At 43.1% G+C, this 26,989-nt stretch overlaps 4 protein-coding genes across 4 annotated transcripts; 3 read left to right on the forward strand and 1 right to left on the reverse strand.

The window, feature by feature from the left end:
- Nucleotides 1-1,147: 1,147 nt before the first annotated feature.
- MELLADRAFT_104556 (uncharacterized protein) lies at nt 1,148-4,652 on the reverse strand (the record flags this gene model as incomplete). The annotated part of the gene is made up of 9 exons (XM_007407918.1): nt 1,148-1,635; nt 2,095-2,223; nt 2,291-2,415; nt 2,482-2,680; nt 3,116-3,168; nt 3,237-3,382; nt 3,454-3,512; nt 3,681-3,899; nt 4,118-4,652. 9 exons carry the CDS (start codon nt 4,650-4,652, stop codon nt 1,148-1,150), a joined length of 1,953 nt encoding a protein of 650 aa, XP_007407980.1.
- A 1,223-nt stretch (nt 4,653-5,875) lies between these two features.
- On the forward strand, nt 5,876-7,453 carry MELLADRAFT_71327 (uncharacterized protein; the record flags this gene model as incomplete). Its single annotated transcript, XM_007407661.1, has 3 exons — nt 5,876-6,219; nt 6,317-6,849; nt 6,933-7,453. The coding sequence occupies 3 exons, from the start codon at nt 6,045-6,047 to the stop codon at nt 7,041-7,043; spliced, it is 819 nt and encodes a 272-aa protein (XP_007407723.1).
- Nucleotides 7,454-9,025: 1,572 nt separating this feature from the next.
- Nucleotides 9,026-13,183, forward strand: MELLADRAFT_115868 (uncharacterized protein; the record flags this gene model as incomplete). Its single annotated transcript, XM_007407662.1, has 8 exons — nt 9,026-9,766; nt 9,917-10,126; nt 10,313-10,470; nt 10,541-10,657; nt 10,723-11,131; nt 11,797-11,826; nt 11,948-12,039; nt 12,124-13,183. 8 exons carry the CDS (start codon nt 9,090-9,092, stop codon nt 12,639-12,641), a joined length of 2,211 nt encoding a protein of 736 aa, XP_007407724.1.
- Nucleotides 13,184-14,456: 1,273 nt separating this feature from the next.
- MELLADRAFT_104559 (uncharacterized protein) lies at nt 14,457-15,449 on the forward strand (the record flags this gene model as incomplete). Its single annotated transcript, XM_007407663.1, has 4 exons — nt 14,457-14,572; nt 14,639-14,704; nt 14,768-15,040; nt 15,110-15,449. 4 exons carry the CDS (start codon nt 14,457-14,459, stop codon nt 15,447-15,449), a joined length of 795 nt encoding a protein of 264 aa, XP_007407725.1.
- Nucleotides 15,450-26,989: the final 11,540 nt, after the last annotated feature.

Raw genomic sequence — 26,989 nt, forward strand, 5'->3', positions numbered from 1 at the left:
AGTTTTATGATTGGGCAGCATCACTTGATAAGTGGTTTACCTGTTTGACATAATATGTCTTCTCATGAATGTAAGACTGTGATTTGAGGTGTGTTTCTCATCATATGGGCATCATCTTTTGCGACAAAGTGCTCAAATGAAACTTTTGATATTTTCATGTTAGAGCAGAAGTTGAACTGGTATCATGATTGGATAGAGTCATTTTATAAATGGGTTGGGTTTTATTCAAAGACTTGTTTTACTATGGGTGTAGTGCATACCCATGTCCTTTTGAATAATGACTAGTTCCTTGTAAACGCACCTAAAAAAAGGGTAAGTCCCCCTCAAAAATTTAATTTCTTGAGTAACTCACCCTCCAATAGAGTGATGCTATCCAATAAAGAATCCGGTTGAATTTTTACTCTAACTTGAAAATTGAAGAAGTTTTATTTGAGCACTGTGTCTCAAAATACAAACCCCTTATGTTGATATTTGCACCTCAAAACACATTGATAATATACAATATGGAAATAAATTCAGAAATTTATAGATTCATGCTGACCCATCATAAAACTTTTTCAACTTCCCTTGTAAGTTGAGAATTGCAAAAGATTTATTTGAGCACTGTGCTGAAAAACATGACCCCTACATGTTGTTTTTTCCAACTCAAATCTTGATTACATCGAGATGAGAGTACATATAATATTTAGCAAGTCATTCATTAGTAGATCTATGCCACTTAATCATGGAACTGGTGCCAATTATCTTTCAATTGAAGACTTGAAAAACTTTTATATACGTCATGTGTCCCAAAATATTACCCCTACATGTAGACATTACCTACTTTGATTCTAATATCTTTTACACATGAATTGTACTTATCTTTTGTATACATGGGTTATCATGTTTCAATGGTACGGTATATACACTTATATGAACCTCTTTGTTCATATTTCACACAACCATCATCTATCTTGTGCACAAATATGTATATACCTTGTCATACATGTGATACATATATTCTTTGTGACCTTGTTTAGATCGATGTTTTGATTTTTGGGTCAAATTTATTTGAATCTTATTATTTCATATTCAAAGGAGCAGAGTTAACAATACTTGTATGATGATTACAAAACAACATCTTTTACAGAAACAACATTATATACATTCAGTTTTCGTTGGGCTCTGTCAGAGCAAGGGCATGAATGTTTCGTATGATCCCTTCATCCATTACATCATTCCATTCTTCTTCCTCATCAAAATCAGATAGATCATCATTTACATGTTGTTGTGGTATAGGGAAGACTGGGAGCTCAACACAAGGAACTTCCCTATTCTCAATGTTCAACCTTTCAAAGAGATGCAGAAAGTCCCCGCCCTTTGTGGATCCACGCCCATCCGCTCGTAGTTCCTTGATACTGTTCACTTGGGACTTCCAAAGTTGCAGCAAGGAAAAATCACCCAACTGGGCCGGGGTTCTTGTCAAGACCTCAGTAACCTTCAAATCCCACTTGATGTGCAAGGTGTTGAGCTTGATAAACTCGTTGTGTAGTAATCCTTTGATTACCACCAACTTGCCACGGAGCGATAAAGATTTGACAACCTCGTCCTGTAAGTAAGTTGTAATCAAATCGGGTGGGAGGTTGTCGCCGCTGTCTTTAAGAGCGGCCAGAATCGTCCAAATACGTGAATGTTGATGTGTAGCCCAGCGCATGGCTCTTCTTACCTCCCAACCAACTCGCCGAAGTTCTTCCTGACCACGCTCCACTCTGGCGACAGCACGCATTCCCATCTGGGTGGCACGGTCCACTGCCCAGGGTTCATTGGAGTGGGTGAAGATACCGCTGTTCCAGAAAGGATCATCGGCCTCTAACGCAATCAACTCGTTGTATTCAATAGGAGGCGAAGCAGGGTGGTGGGGATACTGTCTCTGGAAGTCGGTAGCGAGCTCATTGTAAGTATTCAAAGCTTTCTTCATGGTCCGGGTTCTTCTTTGAATTGCTGTCAAGATCCGCTCTTTCTCGTGTGTACCTATGGATATTATAAAAAATTACATTTAGAAAAGCACTTTATAAAGTACTTTATGTGCAAAATAACAAAGAGAACGGGACTTACCGAGCCTAGAACCCCCACCCACCCTGTTTTCTGGATCAAGAGGTCGTTGTTCACATCTCAAAGCCAAAAATCGACTTCGGACATCCGTTTTGGCGTACCACACCTTCAAGAGTAAATCTTGACCAAGCGCTGTTGTGGAGGGTGGGTTTTCAGGATGCCAATTAATCACATTCTTTAGAAAATAGAATCCACTTACTGGAGAGATTTGGAATGGACTCAGGGAGTCCAACCTTTCTACGCTGTTCAGTAATTTGCTGAGCAATATTCTGAAACTCTGCCAGGCGGTCGATTGCAAAGTTTGCATTACCAGAATCTCGATTCCTATGATACAATCAACATCAGTAGGTTATAAGAGTTGGTCATATTTGACACTCCCACAAAACTCACCAAGTTTGATAGGCGGCTTCCTCAAGGACGAGCAGCCGGCCTAGCTCGAGTTTTTGACGAATTTTGATGTCTTTGGCGTTTTCTTTGTTGGCAGCTCTTTCTGATTTCCATTGATCCGAGAAGAATTCAGGTGTGTAACATGAGCCTTCTTGATAAGGATTCTTCTCACGACACAATCCTCTTAAAGTCATTTGAGCTTCTGTAATTGTGGATAGTGTATGTTGTAATCGTCTTAATAACCAGTCTCCGGTGTGCATTCGGTGGCGACTTGCCATGTATTCGCATCGTAAGTCAATCAATTCGAGTCGGTGTAAACGGGTTGAGGTGCGTAAGCGTGCGATTAGGGGAGATAGATCCGACCAGTTTCGCTCGGATCCTTCACCATCTGTAAGGCCCCAATCTTCGAGAAACCGTGGGTTATACTCTAGTTGACAACTCCACGAATGCACAAATGCATGAAATACCGAAGTGGCTAGCTTGATTTGGTGTTGATGCTCGGGTAGATGCTTGTGCTACAGATCAGGATAGTCAGAATCAAATTGTTTTACTAAAGACAAATATAAATGTTTCTGACTTACTAATTTTATGTGCTTGTTGAGATGGCATCCAATGTCATAGAGGATTCCAAACTTACTATTTGGGAAGGCGTCCAAGATAATCTTCATCAAGGTCAATGGATAGTACATTCTAAATGTAATCGTTGATGTCAGGACAGTGAAATCAAATTTCAATCAATAGTTAGTGATTCGACTAACTTTTCTCCAGATTTATGTATATTTGCCATCAGTAGAGGGACGTCGTGGCGGCAGGCTGCTAAGAAAAGACCTGTATCGTCGCATTGGTCCCATGTTGATGAGTTACGGGCGTCGTTGGCAGTCTTGTGAGAATCTGAACAAGGATCCTACAGGCGTATGGGTCAATTCGTGGGTCAATCAAGGCAGAAGAGCACATAAGAAATGAGAAATTACATACATCATCAACTGGTCTGATCCCACTGTTGACTGCGTTGACTACGGCTGCATTATGCGGATCTATTTGAGACGGTCGGACGAAAAGATCCGGATATTGGTCCTCTTTGGGTTCATCTTTACTGGCAAGGGCGTTATGTCGATGCTGGAAGTTGCCATCCATGCAGAAGATAACGTCAGGCTCGTCACGAGACTTCTTGATTTCGTTTTTGGCCGGTCCAAAACATCGACCACACCGATCAGCCCAATGATCGGTTTTGGTGAATTCCAGAGATCGGTGCAACAGTCGTCTGGTTAGAACTGTAATGCGGTTATATACATGTGTGGCAGTTGAGAAAGGCTGAGTTAGGTTACGCCGATTGCCTCGATGTCCTCGGGCCAGAAGGGGTACGTTTGACCGGGGATCAAGAAAATTAAGTATGCCTTCAATAAATCCTGATGCGACACATACTGTTGTTTGGTGTAAAAAGTAGTACAGTTGTAATAATCGGATAGAAAAGGCAGTGTGGGGTTTCCGTGGGGTTGATGGGAGGTAACCTTGGTAAACTAGCTGGATTGCTTCAGGGAAGCACCTACAAAATCGTATGGACTTTGAACTCGATCTCCCTGTTGAGACAACTCCTATCAATATCAATTTGACTGTATTGAATGCGAGAAAGACTTCTCACCTAGTATATCTATGATATCGAGTGATCTATGATAGATACAAGCATCCTCACATTGGCAATCAAGGCTACTGTCGTCCAAGTAAGAATCTTTGGTTGTCCAGTTAAGCGTATGGACTTGTGATTCAAGGTACGCTGCAGTGATTTCGTTCTCGATGTCTGACCATTCTTGGCGGATTCTTTCGCGGCGTTTAGCGTACCGCTGTGCTCGATGATGCTCGACAAATTGTTGAATCACACCATTTGGATCCAAGTTGACGGTTTCACCTTCGGGTACCGGCGCATCTTCATCTCCAAAAACCATGATTTCCTCATCGTAGAGGTCGTCGTCATCGGGCTCAAGGTCTGGGTTGGCGTTGGCGTCGTTTTCAGGTTCTTGAACAGGTGAGAAAGCTCCTTGGAGTATCTTTCTTGCTTCTTCAACATCTTTCCGTAGCCTGGTTTCGTGCGCAGGATCCTCCTTTGGAACTCCCTTCCGCTTGCGCTCTTCTGTGACGTTAGACGTATCGGAACATAAAGCTTTGCGACGGCGTGGCATGAGTGTTGTATGATTATTTTGATGAGTAGTTGATTTGATGAAAAAGATGATAGGAATGAATATGTTGGATTCAATGAGAGAGACGAGATTGATCATTCGAATGAACTGAATCGAGGTGTTTCGAAGGATATGATGACTAGGTGATGATATCGAGAGGTGGGATATGACTTGTGTAAAGTGAGCAAGTGAAATATCCGTGGTGGTGTGTAAATGTTGTATCGTGTAAGCAACCCCGCTGAGACTTGGTAAACAGTACCGGGTCGAGGCCATTTGGAAGCTTCAAACAGAGTCTCGAGATAATAGTGAGAACATGTGTATGTAAGTGGTGTGTTGTGTAAGTGGAAGCGAGGGGAAATGAGATGAAGGAAAAACTATCTATGATCAGGTTACATGTCTTCGATAGATACTGTTATCATAGGTAGAATAGAGTCGACAGGGGTGAAAGTTGGCCCGGTTTCAAGAAAACCCAGTTGACCCGGTTGCTTTTTGGCAGTAACCTTGTGTATCGAGTTGACATTTTTTGACAGATCACAGCCAAAAAGTCAACTGGGTCAACCGGGTTTTTACAAACCGGGTCTACTTTGAGAACCCCTAATGCAAAAAAAAAAAAAAAAAAACACGGTGCACACTCAGACCCGAGTGACTCGGTCTTCCTCCCAGTGATTTCTGGACACCTATCCAGAACCATCGGAGGCCGAGGAAATTTACCCCCTGGTGTAACTCATCTGACAAGCTCCGACATCGAGGTCATCTCGTGTTCTCGACGTTCCATAATTACTTATTATGTACTTAATTGCCAATCTTCACCGCCACAAACAAATACATGTAGATTTCCTATGCCAAGTTTCTTGAGCTGTCTTTGCAAAATCAAAAGTTGGAGGAGTCTCCGGCTGTCTCCGGCCATGACATAAAGCATCAAGTGTCCCAGCCATTCGGATGGGTCACACTCATCCGGGATCCCTCACCGCCACAAACAGATAGCTTTCGCATCATGGCAAGTTTCTCAAGCTGTCTTTGTGAAAGCAAAAGCACGGGAGCTGTCACAAGCAGGTAAAGGCCGACGTTCCATAATTGCCAATGCTCACCGCCACAAACAAATAGAGTTCCCGTGGCAAGTTTCTTGAGCTGTCCTTGCGAAAGCAAAAGTTGGAGGAGCGCGTGTATAAAGCAACTGAGCAGTTGGAATGGGTCACACTCATCCCGCTCCTCGTTTACGTTTTCTCGTACTTGATAAATCAATCAATAATACTTTGACTCGTTGATTCTTTTTTATTTTACTTCAACTCAATCGAACCACTCTTTATCATGCATATCTCTGTCGCTTTTCTTTTGGCTACGTTTGCCGGTGAATATTTACTTTCGTGATCACAGCTCTTAAAGTCTTCCGTGCTCATGTTTCCTTTCGTCACGTTTTTTCACTCCAGCTACCGGACGTGCTGCCCCGAGCTTGGCACAGTAAGCAATCGTTTCCCATCGTTCCATCGCCTTGCATGTGCTGATAGTCAGCTTGACTTTTTCCAAAGTTTGGATGCTCGTACGATGATTGCTACTCCAGGACAACATATAGGTAAGTGCCAACTCCATCCTTTGTCAATATATTACAGTAGCCCTCCGCTATCAAGTCCCAAACTTCACGTCTCTAATCCCACTGTTGCTTCCTTCAGATACCAGCGGTTGGGGTCAAAAGAACCCTAACGTGCATACCACCACCGGACAGGATTTGCTCAACAACAGTCCCACCAGCATTGACGATGGTCTCGGGCCGGTGATTCCGGATCAACCCAATCCACCAGTTGTTTCGACTGGCTCTGGTATATCTCGACGTCCCGATGGAACTATCATCGGTAGCCCCACCGGATTTCCGGATCAACCCAATCCACCAGTTGTTTCGACTGGTTCTGGTATATCTCGACGTCCCGATGGAACTATCATTGGTAGCCCCACCGGGTTTCCGGATCGACCTATATTCCTTCCCAACAACGTTGTTCCGACGGGGTTTTCAGATTTTGGAACCTTTTATAATACCTTTCGATACTCCCAACAGAGCTTCTTGAATGTTGTTTCGCAATGGCAGACTCCAGGTTTTTCAATTAACTTGGTCAGGTCACAATTCAGTTTGTGGATCAACCAATTGTTTCAAACCGTCTCACTGTTCCAAGGAGGCTGCGGTATCTGTGATCCACGATACGCTGGACAGGTTTGCAATTTATCATTGGCTCCATTGTAATTCAACTCCTGTCAATGCATGTTTGATGCTCACCCACGTTCCTTCATTTGCAGTTCCAAGCACTGGCCACCAACCTGCTACGCGACATCCAATACGCCTTACAAATCATCCGATTCCAGTATGGCAGTCTTTGGGGCCAGTTTTCGAGTAAGCCGATTAGATGATTGTTCAATGCATGTCTCGTTAGCCTCCACTCATCATTTCTCTCGTAGATGAATTCCAACTTCTGCGCAACATCATCCGAGTGATCTTCGGCCTCGCTGGAACCTTCGGTATCAACCTCAACTCCTGGTTCAATACTATCAACTTGAATGCCGGTTTATTCCAGTCCATTAATATCCAAATTCCCAGATTTATCAGTGCTTCTCCCAGGGTGTTACTCAATGTTAATCAACAATTCTAGAGAGTCGTGAAATAGGCACTCTCTTTTTTCCTTGCGACCTTTTAATGTTATCTTGTCGCGTGATCTTTGAACGGCTTCGTGTTTTCCTGATTCATTTCCTCTTTCATTCGTTCACGCTCTAATATGGCATTATTCTATCTTAATGAGTAATGCATTATACCTGCTACCAACTATCTACCTTTGCGATCAGTGACGAATTTGAGAGTCCCGTCTTTTCCAAACCCAGAGCCGCATTACCTCGCTGTAGCGGCATCCAGCCTCTTACCCTCAGTACTTCAGATCCCAGGTGGTGTTTGCGTGCTCTGCATGAGACCTGTACCTTCCATGTCGTCACACAGCAGGTTTACTTCTCCGCCCTCACATAGCTCTCTCCACCGCAAGCGTTCGAGACGTGGAAGTCCAACCGAGAAGCTTGCAAAGCCCTAACATGAACGTTGCCCTGTTCAGCAACTCTGATTTTTCCTGTCCAGATCTTTTATCGATCTCAGTCCTCCTCTGTTGATACACAAGCCTAGAAGCATATTTTCTAAGCTTTCTTCGGCTACCAGCTCAGAGACTGAGTGTAAATTAAATGCCAGGTACTTATTTATGCGATTTTGTATCATCTTATTTAAGGAAGCTCTCAATGCCTGCAATCCTTCCATCTTGTTCCCGCGTTTTTCGCGTGAACCCTCCCGTTTCCCAAGTGGGCTTGAAACAAATATGTAGCAATTATCTCACTTTTTCACGCATATTTTGTCCACTTAAATCGTAATCTTTGTCTACATAGGAACCTTCTGTTTGATAGACAAACCTTTGTTCAATGCGAACATGTGCTTCTCGTCAGCTTAACAACTTCTTCATCCAGCTTTGCGATACATCCATCGTCATCGAAGTACTCGTGTTGAAAAGAGGCAAGTACTGGATCACATTTTGAGAAAGACCTTATGCCAAAAAACATGTTGGATCCTGCACACTTGCCTTGACCGTGGTGACAGCCCTTCCATAAAAGCGAGACTTCGATCTTTTCAAGTAAGTCTTCCAAACTGCCGTAGGAAACGTGCTTTGATTATGCGAGGTCAGTCATCACTTCATATCTCTGTCTGACCAGGCCTGACCCATCTCATAAGAGAGATGTGATCTGCATTGAGGTGTTCACAACTTCAATGAATCTCTCACAGTCGAAATGGCCTTTGACCCAACTCATGGGTCTTTATACATACTTGATCAAGCTCTACACACTCCTCCATTGAAATCTCCTCGTTTCTGTTGGGCTTAAAATGTTAGTCAATAGGAGTGTACATTGTCATTTGACCGTTAATGCCTCCGATGATACGGGTGTAGCAAGTGATAATCTTGATCCAGTCATCCAGTTGCTACATAGTTATATCAATCAAACACTATCCTTACAGATTCTCTCTGTGGAATCTTTCAGTCACCCAAGCGAGAACAATCTCTAATGATCGTGAATCGACCAAGTCCCTTCGAAAGTCCGCTCAGTTGAGCTTAGGAACTGGGGGCCTTCCACAGATAATTATTTCTACAAAGAGTGGTATGGTCCTCTGATATGTCTGAAGCTACAATATATGACTATTTTGACGATTGAGCATTGAGAATGGAGGAAAGTGGAGTGAAGTGGGATCAGGTGGGATAGGGTGGGATCCCTTGAACACCCCGCATACATACAGCCTAAGTTTTCTTTACACGTACACACAGCAGGTCTGGTCAACCACACCCAACACAACACCAAATCAGTCTGTTTGCCATCATCAACTTCACCGATCAAGTTCTCAATCAAAGACAACAACAATAGTCAGTCAAATCAAACATGTCACCTCAACCAGAAGAGGACTTGAACCCTCCCATCTCACCGACTACAGAAAGAAAACAAGTTCGTAGAAGGAAGAAACTTCATCCAAGGGATCGAGCCGATCATAACGCGTCTCATGAGCAAGGTGCTTCAAGCTTCAATCCGAGCTCATCACCTCATTCTCCTGACGATCAACCTACATCTATCCCACTTCCTTCAAACATCTCATTACCAATCACTATCGTTCATCTCTTCGTTCCTCATTCACTGTCTCATTTATCTCCGACCGAGGCTACAACATCTACGATCACTTTTTCGCATAAATCTCAATCTAATTCCGAAGTCTTGAAGACTACTCCACTCTTTAGCTATCTGGAAGGAACTGTAGACCCGTCAAACTCTCTGGCGCGTTCGGATTCAAATTCTAGTCTGGGTACACCCTCAAAGGGCAAAAATCGAGCTCTTGAGAGCAATCCACGCGTCTCTGACTCTTTCGATCAGGACTCAGGCCCTGCTCTATCAATCTACGAGAGCCCGGTAAAGGGAGAGCTGGTGAAATGGTGTATCACTGAAGGCATGGTACTGGAGCCAGAGGCCGGATGGCACACTAAACCTCTACTGTTGATCAAGGAGCCGTGTACACATGCAGTTCAATGGCAAGGGCAATGTGCTATCTGTGGTCGTGATCTGACGATGTGAGTCCAACTTTCGATTGACTTCACCCTATGAATATCAGTTGTCAAATCGTAACTGCTCTCAACCGAACGTATTCTGTTTGTTACGTGTCTTCGCTAGTAACAATGCTTCTAACCAGTCCTCGTTATATGTTCTTCAATGCCCTTCAGTTCGGATTACACCGGGATTTCAGAAACCTCAAGAGCTAGTATTCCAATGTCACATGGACCTTCTACTTTAACCGTATCTATCTCCGAAGCTCGGAGGCTTGAATCTGAAACACGAAGTCGTTTACTGAAGGATACTAAACTATCATTGATTGTCGATCTCGATCAAACCATCGTTCATGCCACTGTTGATCCTACAGTAGGTGAATGGATGTCAGATCCAAAGAACCCGAATTGGAGCGCCTTACAAGGTGTTGGAAGATTTCAACTTAACGATGGACCTAATCTAGGAAATGATGGGTGCTACTATTATCTCAAAATGCGGTACGCGGTCCATGTTCTTGAGTCTTGAAATTTATTGCTTTTACTCATCATGTCTATCTTGTTTTAACCTTTCAGACCTGGTTTGTCCGAGTTCTTACGCACTCTGGCTGAGAAATATGAAATGCACGTATATACTATGGGAACGAGGGCATATGCGGATGCCGTTTGTCGTATCATTGATCCCACAAGTGAACTGTTTGGCAGTAGGGTACTAAGTCGAGATGAAAGTGGAAGTGAGTAGTCGTGTTTAATTGGCATCCAACTCAACATTCCATCTGACTCTTTTGCATCATTGAATGAAAGGTATGACGCAAAAATCTCTGACGAGACTTTTTCCTGTCGATACCAGTATGGTAGTCATCATCGATGATCGGGGTGATGTCTGGGAATACAGCCCTAATCTAGTATCGGTCGTACCATGTAAATCAGTCTACTAGTCTGCGTTGGATTTGGCTGCATTACTGACTATGTTTACATTCCTTTAGACAACTTCTTTATAGGAATCGGTGACATCAATGGAGCTTTCTTGCCTCCAGCTCGTCAACTTCCGTCATCATCCCTAGACACCACTAGCACTGACTCGACCCAAGCCTCTAAGCCTGATGCTAGTATTGTATCTACACCTCAGATGACTCTTACAGATCCTTCTGGGACATCTGATACAATTCTCACCTCAAGCGAGACTGAAACACCTCGATCTACAACTCCGACGTTTTCCTCTTCTGCTGATGTCAATTCAATTCAAGTCTCTGAGACCTCTATACCCACAACTAAGCCTGCGGTCACCGCTCCTACTCCGTCAGGATCAGGAGCCAGCACAGAAGCTTCAGATGCTCAATCAAAGCTACTAGCTGATCAAGTTTTAGGACGTCCTCTCAAGCAGAAACAAATCGAGTTAGAAGAATCTCATCGTGGCCAGAATCAAAAATCTGATCAGACTGTTCGAAGTAGTGTCAGTAGCAATGAGAGTGTAGTAGGCGATCCTTCTCAAAACTCGTCTGTTACTCCAAAAACCATACATGATCCAGGAGTAGTATCGGAGCAAAAAGATGAACAAGATCAACCACAAGCTGAAAAACATACTGGTAAACAGAAGATTGGAATTTTAACTACATGAGCGTATCACATGAATTGATCTCTTGTTTGCATGTACAGATTCGAGACCCGAGAGTCAGGGTACGACTGATGTCAATAACGCGGAAACAATTGGTCAAGAGGATTGCTCGGCAATGGGAAGAGCTGTGTTGGTAGATCAGGATACCGAATTGAATAGATTAGGATTAGTAAGTTCATAACCAACTAAAATCTTGAGCCTAGAACTGACTGTTCGCGATTTTATAGATTCTTGAAGATGTACATACAGGTTTTTATTCTCAGGATGTGATCGAACAAGCTGATATTCGAGTTGAGTGTCTTGCTTTTTCTTACATACACTCTTGATCACCGAACATGCCAGCTTACACGAAACCTTGGCCTCGGCCTCTTTTGGGAACTGTATAGGACGTGATATCTGCTTTGAAACAAGATGTTTTACAAGGTGTTCATTTGGCTTTCTCTAGTGTTTGGCCAATGGATGCGATTCCAGACCAGTTGAGTACTTTTTCATACTTTTATCAGTCAAACCTGCGAACCAGATTGTTTTGTCGAAAACTAATTTATCCTCTCACGATTTAATCCCTGTCTTCGTACTGGAAACTGTCCCAAAATTAGGCAAGACGCTTGGAAGCTTGCTGAACAGTTTGGTGCACAGTGTTATACTAGACTCACGCCACGCGTCACTCATCTTGTGGCTGCCAAGGCAAGTTCTGCAATCGATTCATCACTAATAAACGAGAATAGCTAATAGGCAAATATGATTTTGAATTTACAGCTTGGAACTTCTAAAGTCAATATAGCTCTAACCCGTCGAAAGGTTTCAGTTGTGAAACCTAAGTGGTTATATGATGCAGTGACTTTATGGCGACATCCAAATGAAGAAGAATATTTATGGAAAAGACCAGAAGGAGAAGAATGTGGACCAGAGTTAGAAATTGAAGATGATAATGATGGATGGGGAGCAGAAATGAAAGAGTTCGATTGGAAAGATGCAGCAGATGAAGTGATGGCTGCAATGGAAGAATCATCAGAAGAAGATGAAGTGGTGAAAAGAGGTAGAAGAGATGAAGAAGGAGATTCACCACTTTCGAAACGACAAAGGTTAGCTAGATCAAGGTCCTCGAAATTAAGGGAGGTGGTGGTTGGAGTTGAAGAAGAAGAAGATCAAGATCAAGATCAAGATCAAGAGGAGAGGAGAGAGGACAGGGAAGGTGGATCGATTGAATTAAGCCCGGAAGAAGATGATTTTCTGTCTGCTCTTGCGGCTGAAGTTGAAGGGGAGATGGATGATCTAGGCGATTTGACATGATCAAGAATCAAATGAACAAAGATCAAGCAATCATCCAACCATCAGTAACTTGGATGAATAAAATTGGAATGTTCTATATGTGGGAGTTTGTCTTTTTTCATTGAAGGTTTTGTTTTTTGAGAGTGTGAGGAAGGTGACAAATAATTGTCGATTTTACCTTTTGAAGTGGATGGTTGGAATATTTTGAATTTTGATTGAAATTGTAATGAATGTATGCTTGCTTTGATTAGGATCTATGAACCTTGGATTTTTTTGACGAGTTGAAGATCTGAATACAGAGAAGAAAAAGATGAATGATTTGGCTTCTTTGTTGATTCTTGAACTTTTGACATGAAACTTTACGTCTCTGAGGATTAAGATTGTTTTGGTCTTTTTCAGCAATTTATATTTTCTTGACTTTGACTCCATTCTAATTGTTATCTTTTTCATCCTCACATTTCTTTCTTTCATCATCTCTGTTGTTTACCAAATGTCAATCGACTTCAAGCTCATGTCCACAATCATCATTATCTTCAGTTGGAATACAATTATCACACTTGGAGAAACTGGAATGGCAAGTAGGAAATTCATATGGGAGGTTCTATCAAGGTGATATGTGAATGTGTCTTTGAGACAGATGATATCAGGTTAGTAAAAGGCCTACAAGGTACTGGACATATTCAAGTTCTAGAAAACTGATGATATCAATTGGTAACAAGTCACTAGAATTGTGGTCAAATTATGAAGTTTTGCCTTGTTTTGCATCTTTGAAATCCATTTCAAGACTTCGTATCTTCCCTTCTTGTTTCAATCTTCTTGCCAAGGTTGAAATATGATGGAAAAACATTAACCTCTAGGTAGCAAGCCCGCGCATACCAAGTATGTAAATAGGTTGAGATAGGAGGATTGAATTGATTTCATCAAAATGGACAAATGAAAATCAAAATGATGAAATGGAACTGGATGAAATTAGTGACAAAGTGAGATATGAACATGAAATCGAATAACTTGAGGACTGTTTTGAAGAAACCCTAATTGAAGCAGGAAATAAGAATTAATGGATAAAAGAAGGCTTTTTTTGTGTATAAACTTGCTTTCTTTCTTTGGAAAGGGTAAACGAAGACATTGGGATTTGGTCCTGATCAATGAAATTTCATTGAAAGGGTTTCCTTGAAGAAGTTGTGTGTATGATGAAGTTGATGTTACAAAGATTCTTCTCGTATGGTTCTTGGCAATGGAGTATCAAAATGTCCCTCTTGCCTGGCCGCATCAATAAGCTTACCTAAGCCCCTCTTCCGACGCGGCCGGGCCACGTCCGCTCTCGAAAAAGTTAAGCTTGAGGAAACAACGAGCTAATTCATGAACTCGTGCCAATCTGACACGCTCGTCATGTTCGCCTGAAGCTGCGCTTGTGCCGTGGTTGCGTCTACAGAAAGGCTTTGGAGTTGTTCAGCTGGGCTGACAAAAGACAACGAAATTGAAGACATTGAAGAAATAGTGTAATCAGTATGCGTAACTGGAGAGGCAAAGTCATGATCACCCCGATGGGCGTGGTCAAACCTTTCAGCTAGGATTGTCATGTTTTGGTCGCGGCTGAAGTCTCGAGCTATAAAACCAAAGGCTTTCTTCACCATTCTCTGATTCCTCATCCGTTCATATCACCAGTTCATACCAGTCACCCTCCGATCTTCTTATCCCTGCAAATAAATTGTACAAATCTCATTATCTTTGTTTTTAGTTTGTTTTTATATCAATCAATTATCATTTACTCTTATCTTTAGTTGAGCCTTCGTCACCTTCGCCAAATAATACCTCCTTTAACTCATACATATCAATATGCGTATCAATTACGGTTTTGTTGCCACCTCCGTCGCCCTTTTGTTTGTCCTCGATTCCAGTGTCACAAACTCTGTCTCTGCATCTTCCGGTGCCGAAGTTTCAAGGTTTGTCAGGTAAGTTTTCATCTTCTTTTCAAGCTCCGAAGTGGTCTTTTTAAATGGGTGCTTTTACATTCATAGAACACTTGTTCGTCGATCTTTAAACGCTGGCGGTGCCAATGACGATTCTACTCAGGGTCAATCAGGGTAAGGCTTCTCCAACTCTCCTCATGCTCTGACTTGGACAAAAAACTAATCGATACCTTGTAGTCCTTCTCGTCAATCGGGCGTTCCTCAATTAGGACTCTCTCCTGCTATGATGCAACGAGTCTCAGCTGGTCTTGTCAGCTCAATTGCCAAATTTTCAGCTGACATGGAGGCAGGAGTCGAATTTCCAACTCAAGAAGAAATGACAAAAGCAGTCGATGAAGCACTTGAAACTGCAGATGACAGATATTTTTTAAAAATGGCCCAAGCTATCAAGAACTCTATTGACGCTCTTGCTGATCGTAAACTTGCTGAAGGTGAAACCGGTGAGAGTCGGTAAGTCATCATTTCGTCCCCCAAAATCTCGTGTATCATTCGTCTAATAATTCTTCTGATCTTACTTAGCGCGTCAAAGGCTCCTAAATCCGCCTTGAACAAGCTAACTTTTCCAAGATCTTCTCAACAAATTGCAACTGCCTTATTAGAAACTATTCACATGTTCTGTGAACAAAGAGCTGCCGGTGGTCGATTACCAAATGCATCTGAAGTGAATCGAGCATTAACTCCAGCTTTACAAGACATCGACTTTGTCAATTTCAACAAAGTCAATGTTAAGAAAGGTGCAGAGGCTGTCAAGTTTGGTTTAGATCATATGGGTACTAACAAAAACTCCGAAGTTCAAGGACTTCCTATCCCTACCATGGCTATTCCTATTTCAACTCAGAAATCCGAAGTTCAAGCTTGATCCAAAAGTTTCTATTTATTCAATTGTTTGATCTCACAGTTGATTATTTACCATCAGGGCAGGTACCGCTCATCTATGTGAAGTGATATATTTCTTTCTTCTTTGTCATTATATTTCAATTTTCACTTGTATCCGATAATGAAACAAACTTTATCATTTTATGTCATCTCTTTGCTTGTAAAAACTTTCAACTCCGAAGAGACCAATTTTCTTACTTTCAATTAGAACCTATTCTTGTTACTCAAAAGGACATTTTCTTACCAACCGCGAGAAATACATTTTCATTGTTTTCCAAAAGTTTTTATAAAGGAAGCCAACCAATTCGTCAGATTCCACTCATTATAGACCAGTGAAATCATTGAGAACAATACAAGCATCACCAATTCAACTAAGCAGGGGGTGTACATAAGTCTTGCTGAGGGAATTGTGTGCCCCATGAATCTAACACACATTGTCTACTTCAGCTCGTGTCTGAGCAATTTACTCCTCATGATTTCTCCGAACATAAATCTTTACCATCTCACCACAAAGGATTTTTGCAATGTCAAATTTATCTCAACTCAATGTCGAACCTCGAACCAACACCTGAACCGCACCGCTGCGATCCGCTTTTCCGGCCAATTTGTGTAACGGTACATCAACCCGCCACAGACACCATCCGCTCTCGCTCCGCTTAGTTTTAAGACCCACTACAGAACTAAGGTAGCGCCGCGGGTTCAAGAGGCGCTCGCGCTCCGCTCACGTTTTTTTAGTGTCATCAGAGCGGCCAGGGTGGTACTATTCACAATTTTTTTTTTATTAAATATGCACAAAGAAAGTTATACATACACGAAGAGCGAGGTAGAAGTAGAAAACACAAACAGGCACCATTTTTCTTGCCAGAAACAGGAACACAGAACAGAAACATATTAAGCAAAAGAAACAAAGGTTACAAAAGCACGAAACTTTTCAAACGAGTGTAGAAGATGACACACAATCAAAGGAAAGAAAAAGAGAAAAAAGAGAACCAGTAAAGAAAAGAAATAGGAGACTTGAGGTAAACTGAGCACGCCCAACATCTAGCCAAGCAGAAGAAGCCAGAATAAAACAGTGACAAAAAATAGAGAATTGATTGAGAAAAACCTATAAGAGACATAAATGATGTAACAGTCTAATCCACCTTCTTTTTCTTGGTCATATTGGCTGCAAAGGAGGACACATAAGCAATTGCATCAGCAAATCGGCCCAATACAGGAATGTGTGAATGTAGCCATTGTCTATATCCAACAGCGCGTTGGATAGTCCTGGCTTTCAAAGAGCCACGTGCGGGAATTGCAATGTCCGCTGCAGAGGAGAACGTGCGTTCAACACAGCACGAGGTAGCCGAGATTGAAAGGTAATCTCGGGCAATTGTGGCCAGAACAGGGAATTGAGCGGAATTTTCCTAACAAAATGCAACTTTTGATCAGTTTCATTTGCTGAGCTTGAAACTTGAAAAAAATCTCACCTTCCACCACGTGAGTTCACATTGGCCAGGCGTAATCGGCACAGTGCCTTGGAGATAGATTTCGAGCTCGGATGATTGGATGGAATTGGAGGATCGAAAAGTAGCCGACGAGGTGAATATGTCGAAGTGATCAAAAGGGTTACTAGATGTTGTTGGAATGGGAGGAGGAGTCAAAGGAGGAGTTACTGGCCAAGCAGCCAAGGATCTTTGAAACAAATTTTCCATAAGATCTTGAGCCCTCTCGGAATGTTCGCGATAGTGAAGGTCAAAGAAACGAAGCCGATACTTGGGGTTCATGATGGTAGCCAGTACAATCACGTCGGACATAGCAGCTTCTTCTCGATAGACAGCCAGTTTGCCCAGCATCGTATCAATCATGGTGATCAAGGTGGGGAAGTTGGAAGCATCACGCAACTGGCTAAGCACCTCGGTCACACGCAGGTACTCGGCCAGGAGGACGGAACCCGAAGCAAAGTCTCCCTCCATTCTCTTGGTGGAGAAGTGGAATACCTGAAATTGTAAATTAAGTAGAGTTAGTTTAATTATGTTTGATGGAGATAGCAGATATCAAAAAAAGGAAACTTACTTTCAAAACCTTGCATAGCTCCTCCATTGTCATCATTGCCCCTTGATAATACCTTGTCTTTCGATCAGCGATGAGGATGGAATCAATCACCTATAAAATGAAATTGTAAGTTGAGCTGATAGATACAAAAAAAAAGTGACTTACATCTCGAGCAGAAACCAAGTTGGAATACATTGCTAAGTCAATGTTCCAGCGTACTCCCCATCCAGCAATAGGAGCTGGACCTTCATAACCCATTTGAGCGGCTCGAGCAGCAAATTCGCCCCGTCCAGCATTACTTCGGGTTAGGAGGGCATTGATGTTCTTGAGCTGATGTATAGGTTGTTTTAAGTCAGCATACACCAAATTGGAAAACGGTTGACCAAAGTAAAAAATGGAGAGAGACGCACCTTGATAGCTCCCTGAACCACCAAGCAACTTTGAGAAGGGACATAATTGTAACCAGGACCGTCTTCGACATTGGAGGTGGTCTCATCATGAGCCTCTGATGAACGTGGGGCGAAGATATCGTCATCTGAGTCGTCTGAGTCACATAGAACCTCGGTCATGTCGTCGTTGAGTACAATTGAGGGGATTGGGATGGAGGTGTTAGGAGGAGTTGTTGGTTTTATATGGCCAGCAGCCAAACCTAAAGAATTCAAGCCATGCTTTACAACCAGTCCGAGCTTATGGGCAAAGCATCGGACGTGATTCTTGGCCAAATCCCATTGGACCTTCTCTTCAGACTGTAAGAACAATTCTTCCATCTCTTGAGCCATGGTGTTGTTGTTGGACCCAGAGTCTGTCGTTTGAGCTATCATGTAAACAATTCAAAATCAAATTAGTTATATGTAAGGATGATAAGCTGAATAAAAGAAAATACATATCTTGGTATGGAGCTTGTGTGCAATCAAGTATCGGGCCACCGGTCTAGCAAGTAGAAAACCCATCTTGTTTCACGCTACCAACTTGAGAGTGAGGTGAATTGAGCGGTACTTCCAATCATCGTCGATGAAGTTCGCCGAGACTCCAATGAAGGCGTAACGATTACCCCTCGTAGTCCAAACATCGTGGACAAGGGAAAACTTTCCTGAGTTATTCTGAAAACAAAAGGAAATTCAGATAAAGATTCAACCGATTTAAGAAAGTGAAAAGTAATAAAGACTTACGGCTACTAAGTCAATCGCCGCCGAGCTTAAGTGAACATAGAGCTCCTTTGAAATCCCAGCAGCCCATGTTGGGATCCTCAAGTCAGCTCGCCTATTGGCTAGCTTGAAAGCCGCGCGAAGAGGACAGTCATAGAAGCGATTAAATGGGAGAGCATGCCATAGAATCCAGATGACTAGAACTATGTTGCATAGTTAGTCCGGATTGAATCGCACGAGCTCGTTGGGGACACGCAGCTCTACCTTTAGCTCCGTCTCGATGAGCATACAAGTTGTAGTGGCTACGAGCTCCTCGAATAAAAGTCCCCTTACACCAGCGGCACTTGAAGCTTTGGGGGTCATTCCCAGACTTCAAACACATGTTGTGGTATCATGGTCAGAGCAGAAACAAAAAAAAGAGATTAACCAGGGAAATAAAACCAAAGAAATCATGTGAATCAAAATAGAAACAACTATCTTACCTCGCCTTTGACGTGAGTCGGGGGAAAGTAGAACTCCAGCAACTTGCCAACTCGTTCCAGTTGAGCACGTCGGACACCAGGTGTTTCAACAATTTCAATCTCAGACTCTTGATCAACATCAATCACTTCGGGAACAACAGCCTAAATCCATCAAAATGAAGCATTAGTAGGAGCATTTGACCTTTCAATAATGTCGAAGTGAAAAACTTACCTCAAGTTGGCCTTTTTTAGTTTTCTTGGACGGGCGTCGAGACAAGCCAGCTGAAGCTCCAGAGCCACGAGGCTCGCCCCGTCTTTTGACAACGTGAACCCTGGCCTTGGACTTCTGAGCCGTCTTCTTGGTTTTGGGGTTTGAAGGACCTTCATTGCTAACCACTTCAACACTTCCGATACTTCCGATGCCATCTGTGGTGTCGGATTCATTGTCACTGATCTTGTAAACACTTGGTTTGTCTTCAGACGCAACCAGTTCACGAATAGGAGACGGCCGAAGAGCAGATACACGCAGATCAGGAGACTGAGCGACAAATCCAGGTCTAGGGTGTGTGGGAGTTCTCGGACGAAGAGTGGGACCAGTAGTAGATGGAGCGATAGCAGAAGTTGGGGGTAACATGATGTTTGGTGATTGGAGAGTGGGAAAATAAAAGGAATTGATTGGCTAAGTTTTAACAGAGGATTCGAATCAGCAGGATTTTCAATGGTCAGAAAATGTGCAAGTGAGAGGGTACAAAAAAGTAAAACACTCACTTTATATATACTATCATGGACACAAATTTCAATCATCATCATGGGGTAAGCCATGACCCCAAATTTGAGAAGGCCAACCCCTACGTGATGAGGATAGGTCAAGAAGGTGAACTAGTTGAGTTATCGAATTTGAATCTAAGATTAATATGACAATGAGGTGGGATATCTTCAGCTTCAGCCAAGGCAGGAGAGAAGATGATGGAAGACTTGAAGAGATCGAACTCACTTATAAGGCTGGTGATGGGCGTTTGGTTTTGAAGTGAAGGCGAGATCGAGAGAGTGGTGCGCAGAAAGGATGGTGGAGGTGGTGGTTCCTTTCAGGTCTGATATCTGATATCGGACGATATCCTGAAAGGAATCGGCCTATGTCAAAGGAAGTGACATATGCCGATTTAACCCGCTACATGCAAGATGTGACAGCATGCAGCGCTGCGGTATTTCCTACCGCCCCACTATGTCCGCGCTCCCCTACATTGAAAAAAAAATGGGGAGAGCGCAGGCGGGGCGGGGATACCCGCTACACGGGTTTTCCCGAAGCGCGGGCGGGGCGACCCGCTCCTCTTGCGCTCCCCTTCCGCCTTTTTGCGGCAGGACGCTTCAGGTGTTGCTCGAACTGGATGACTCCCAGTTGAAGTCGTTTCTATCACCATGAAATGCTTGGTTACTCAATAACTTATCTAATATCCGTTGATTTTGAGCACTGCTTCCAACCCTCTACTTTCTGGATCATTCATTGGGATACACCGCGGGGCGGCTTTCACCGTTTGTCACGTCAGAATGACCTTTTCTGGGAACACTTCGGGTTTGTGTATAGGAACAGGTGAGTGATACACGAATGTGGTTCCACGTTGTAGAACTTATAACCCAACAAGGGTTATACAGAGCTGGAAGAGGATAATCTACTAATATAATGACTAGTAGAAGTTGTCTAAGGACTGCTCTTCTAAAACAACACAATCAGAAAGAGCTCTGTTGTATTGAGTACTGATAAGGCACCAGAGAAATGTATTTTCACACGTATTTTAACTTCAAAAGCACACTTTGTATTACTATCAACACTGCTATAGTGTTATTCCCAATTGATAACTAAAGAAAATAAGCAATATATGATTGATATTATTCCCAATAAGTCTTTATGACTATAATACTAAAGTAAATTTCTCTTTATAGCTGTAATAAAGGGCGTATTTAAGTGACCAGGTACTATTAAAATAAGTTTATGATGATAAACAAAATAATAATGGCGTAAATGATAAAGAAAAAAAGAGGAACAACAGTCCCAAAACCCTCTCAAAGTATATATAACAATGTACTAGAACTTTTACAATGGTCAACAACCTCAAAACCAATCAAATCCGCCCAAAATTCCCTAAAAACCCTATGATGACGCAATGTAATGATTTTGTTACTAATAAATGATGTAATTTTCACAGATAAAAGTGATCAATGACGCAATAATATGATGTACAGCACTTCTTATGATGAATACAGGTGATTACTTTCTTGTAAACTAGCTGAAAACCAATTTTTGAGATTACGAATTTTTTCAAATGTGCTCCAATTTTTGATTACTAAAGTGCATCTTGTAGCCCACGTGTTACTGATCATTTCTGACACCTACATGACCTACTTCTGATGAGTGATGAGTAAGATATTGAGTTGTGAAGTTAAGGTTTTGAGCATTACATGTTGACTTGTGACTGTAAATTCGAGATTCACACCAATTCTTTATTTGCCTTATAACTTTTTACACACACCTCCGTTACTAATGATTTAAAGTTTGTACATTATGTAATCCACTCTTCTGCGTTGAATGAGCTATCTACCAACTTATTCTGACGTCATTTGACATATGTAATTAGCTGAAAACCTCCATTTTCCACGAATTTCACCCATTTTCTTCACTTTTCACAGCTGCCACCCTCTTTTTCTTGCTCATGTAATATGACATCATCATCTATAACCTTAAAAATCCCGGAAAATCCTCTTGGCAACCTTAAATTCCATCACTACCACTATTACACAACCAAACTACACGTGTACCTCTTGTTTACCAACTTCGAAAAAGTACCTTTTCCCTAATAACTTTTGTTTCTACTTATCAACCTTGAAGATTAAAATTCTCATAGTATAATATAATGTTGTTCTTTCATATCCTAACCTCATAATACCCATAACTTTATGTTTACTAACCTAAAAACCATTTTCCAACCTTTGTACCTATATTTTCGAATTTTTCTTATGTTTTTCTTTCTTTCTTTTTGTAATAAGTTTGTAAGTAAACTATAATGATCTTATGTATAATGTGAAATAAAAATGATGTCATGTTGACCTAATGACCAATACATAAGCCTACAAGAGCTTCAATTGATCAAAAACCTCCATTTCGAATTTTCTTTCCTGATGAAACCTGCTAATAAACTGGTAAACTGGTAATTGTGAATTTTTTAATTGATCCCATAAATTGATCACCACAACGTGAGTCTCATGTACTTTGTAATGTAGCCCTAACGTAGCGAGAGATCCCAACATAAGTGATGTGCCAGCTGTGTAAATATGGTGGCCACATAAACAAGCCACTATGCTCACCACACCACCACACGTTCTCTGTTTTGGATGAGCACCATCCAAGGAACAGTAAGCGGTGAACGGGTGGTTCCTTTTGTAGATTTGAAGGATTTTCACCAGTGGAAAGTGTTCTATGTCATTGTTACAATTTTCAACAGCTCCAATTTCCACTTGCCCTTTACAAATGAAACTCACGACAACCCCCGCAATCACCAAACTCCCTCCAACTTCAGGCATACCCAATTCCAACACTGCTTTCACTATCTGGCTGCTTCTCACATAAACTAAGTCTCTTTCCGTTACTGCTTTTGCCATCATCATTGCTCTGAGCTCACCTTTGATTGGATATCTTGATATACTTACCATATTTCTTGCATGTCAGTTCATATGGATTAATATCTTATAGTAAGTATTTTATTTTATCATTGTGACCTCTCTTGAGAGAACCGCAAGGCACGCAGTGGTTCTTAAGCCCACGGTGACTTAGCGGAGGTGAAGGCGTGCCCGTCACGCGCACGGGCACGGGCAAGGGCGTCTACCAAGTGAGAATTCTGGAACCGGAAACCAGAATTCACAACTTGAAGCTCTTTCACCTCGCAAGGCAACCCATAGGCTCACTCATAGACCTCAATTCGATACCTTTCCACATTCTCTTTCTGGAATCTTTCGAATCTTAGTTTTCAAAATAGTGATCATTACAATGGACGCCAGAATCGCTCAAGCAGAAGCTCGACTAACGAGGTCTACGTCATTGGCGACAGGTGTCGAACCAGGACCAAGTCTAGAACAACCGAAGAGAGTGTACAAGAGGAAAGAACGAGACGTGGACATACTAGAAGAGGAAGATGACGAAGAAGAAGAGTTGCTAATTACCGGCGGTAACATTGATGGTGAAGAGATACCACCGGAAGTACTAAATGGCCCACGAAGAAGAGGTTCATCGGATACCGAGAGAGACGGCGATTGGGTACCACCAACCCCAAAGAATAAGGGCAAGGGCAAACGACCCCACACCCCGTCGACAGATGACCTAGATGGAGAAGACATTTCGTCATTAGGTTAGTTTTTCTTAAGATTCATCTTTAAGCTCATCAGATGTTTCTCTATCTCTCTAGTTATCAATCTCCCACTCCACGTACCATTCCTTGATATAAACCGCGGAGTAATCCACCATGCACGCAACAAACAATGTTAGCGGAAGAAGGCCGAGGTAAACCCTTGTGTTGCCTTGGACGTAAGCGCATTATGAAATGGCTTGTCCCGAACCCTGATCCTAGGCTACCCAGTTGGGAGCGAGAATGGAGGGAAGAGCCACCCTAGCTTAGAACAAGGAGAGGCGTGTTCATGCTCAATGTGGAGATGAAGCCTTTGCGGAGTACGAATCAGCAACCGTGAAAGACAAGAAGTTAAACAGAAGAACTTACATCCCGATCTTACTTATCCTCCAAAATAAATTTTGTACAGCTGAAGGCGACAGAGCCATCATTATGCAAGCGCAAATCGAAGAACTGTACTCGAGCAACAACGCGGAAGACAGGGCAGCGGGCGCGAGCTTGTTAGCAGAGTTCCTGAGATCGTTTACGCAAGCGTCAGAGGTCGGCTCAGCCAGCGTGAACCGCCGCACAATGTCTCCAGGTCCAAGCCGCCTCCCGGATCGAAACCTGGAAAGTAGACGCATCATACCTTTACCGAAGCGTCCATCACAGCGCCAGCAAGTCGCGCAAAGCGAGGGAAGACTGCTAGCACCTCCGACCCCGACGCAACCTTTGCAACAACAACAACTGAACAAACGCCTGCTGGCTCCGCCAACACCACCACAACCGGTACGACAGCCAAGTCGCAGAGTAGCCGAAGTGAATCAAGAGGCAGCACATACTCGAGAAGACACTTCTAACAGAGGTAGAAATGGAAGAGACAACTCGAGAGGTCGACGGGACGATCCGAGCCCAAGAGGACGCTCTAGGAACGCGGACGGCAGGCGTCATAAAGGACGGAATCCTAGAGGCGACCCTTCACCAGACTCCTCGCCATCAAGAGGCAGCGGATCGCCAGACTCGCATCGTCGCCAATCGCCTCATAGAAGAGGAAGATCCCTAGAACGGAGACGACGTTCACCAAGCCGAAGGAGAAGAGAAGAGGTCCATAGACAGGTGTTACCACCGAGACCTGAGAGAAGGTCACCAGCCCCATATCGGTTGATCGAAGAAGAGTTAACAGAGTTGTCATCAGCAGAGGGTGAACGGAGGAGAGGAACGTCTATACCACGGCCCAACACCAACCTGACTCGAAATCAACCTGGAACACAAAACCAAGCCAACACAAACGTTAGGATCAACTCGCTAGAGGAAGAAGAGTTAGAAAAGACGCTTTTAGAGTCAGGGAAGGGAAGAATGGTGCTGTTGAATGGAGATGTGATTGAAGACGGACGAAGGATTTTGCAAGATGACTCGGTGCAGATGACCAAAGGACTCACCCAGCTATCACCAACGCTCCAAACGTACTTAAGGACTTTCAAAGCGTACATTTTGCTTGCCGTTTTCGATAAACTCTTTCTAATCCAAGACCATCAGGCGTGGAGTACAAGGAAAGCCTTGTCAGAGTCAAAGATCTTAGAAGGTGGCGCAGGAGTGAAGATCTACAGCGGCGAACCACCGATGGATGAACTCACGATGCAGTTTGAACAATGGTTGGATGGAATCTCACTATTCATTAAATACGTGAGACAAGAAGGGTGGGAAACCCAAGCTGAACGTTTCAAGAAACACCGACAACTGGTCATTGGTCTCAGAGACGAAACCGGTTGGATGGTTGCCTTACGGTACTGTAGGAGGGTCAACCCTGTGCCAGCAACGCAACGCACCGCAACACGAGTGTTTTTTGGTGCGTTGCTCCGCAACACGCAGCACAAACCTGCATTACATGCTGCGCTGCGGTAAGTACCGCAACAACAAATGGTGAGGTCAGGTTGCGCGGCGCCTTGACCGTCGCGCAACGCAACAGGCGCAACAGCGCCAAAAAAACGCCAAACTGTGATTTTTTTTGGGCAGCAACGCAACAAATGTTGTTGCGGCCCAAAAAATCCATCGATTTGACAAATGATGTTGCGCTGCGGGTCGGGCCGCAACCTAGAATTTGATTCTATGTTGCGCTGCGGTCAGAAAAACCGCAACGCAGGCGCAGCGCAACACGCAACACCTGCGTTGCTGGCCCAGGGTTGGGAGGGTTCGACAAGGGGTGATGCGCGCAACGGTTGACAAGAACATCTGTAATATATCGAAGATTCAAACAGTCATTCTAAACGAAGTTAAGCAGACATGCGAGAATTATAACGAACGGGCTTACTTGACAAACCCCTACGCCCCCGGAGGTCCTAGGGAACACATTAACCCGGAAACCGGTCTACCAAAGATAGGATCGTCGACGAAGTCGTTAACAACTTCAGCAGGCACATCGAAGTCAGAACCTACGTACCAGAAGAAAGAAGGGTGGTTACCTCCTTTGGAGTATAAGGCAAAGAAAGCCGCGGAGAAAGCGAAGCGTGAAGCAGCATGGAAGTATAAGAAAGACTATTCCAAAGGTTGCTACGACGACCGGAGATATGATGATCGACGTGACCGAGAAAAGAGCCAGGATAGAGGCAAAGGGTACGGAGGCTATCAGCGCGGGAAGAGTCGTAGCCGGAGTAGAGATGGCGCGAGAGGCGCAAAGTACGGAAGGTACCAAAAGCGTAGTTAGTGAGTATACATACAAAATTGAAATGAAATTAATTGATTCAAACATTGACGGCGGTAATGCCAGTTGAGACAAGAAAGATTCTAACTTGTGAACCTACTTTGGTCTTTGCCCCCCGTCCGTTCATTTTTGACCTCCCACTCCTAGCCCACTCCTTCCCCAATTTACCCAAAGCTCACATTCAAAGATGAGCACGAAGAGAGACTACTTATCAAGCTTAAGCACAAATGCTACAGCAGACAGAGCGGTAAGTGAGGGTAGAAAGGACAAGTGGCCATCACGGGTAAGATGTGAAATGAATCTCGAGGCTTGGGAACGAGAACTACGAGAGAACAATCTGCTGGAAGAAAAGCGCCATATATTAAGAGGATTCCTAGAAAGCTTTGATCAAGGAATACCAGAAATACACTTACCGGACATGCTATACTATTGCCCGCCAAACCACTCATCAGCTCTTCAAGCAAAAGAAGAAATAGAGGCGAACCTTACAAAAGAGATAGAAGCCGGAAGAATGTTTGGCCCATTCACGAAAGAAGAAGCGTATAACAAACTCGGGTTTTTTCGCACCAATCCGCTAGGCGCCGTAACAAATGGAGACGGTTCCCTAAGACCGATAAATGACTTGTCATTCCCGAGACGAGATCTAACAATAAATTCAGTAAACGCGATGGTCGACAAAGACGACTTCATAACTTCATGGGACGATTTCGACAAAGTGGTAAAATTCCTATTATCAATCGATTATCCGGTTTTACTAGGGATATACGACTGGGCAAAAGCTTACCGTCAGATCCCTACAAAACCAGGCCAATGGC

The sequence above is a fragment of the Melampsora larici-populina genome (assembly GCF_000204055.1).
Source record: "Melampsora larici-populina 98AG31 unplaced genomic scaffold MELLAscaffold_10, whole genome shotgun sequence".
NCBI lineage: Eukaryota > Fungi > Basidiomycota > Pucciniomycetes > Pucciniales > Melampsoraceae > Melampsora > Melampsora laricis-populina.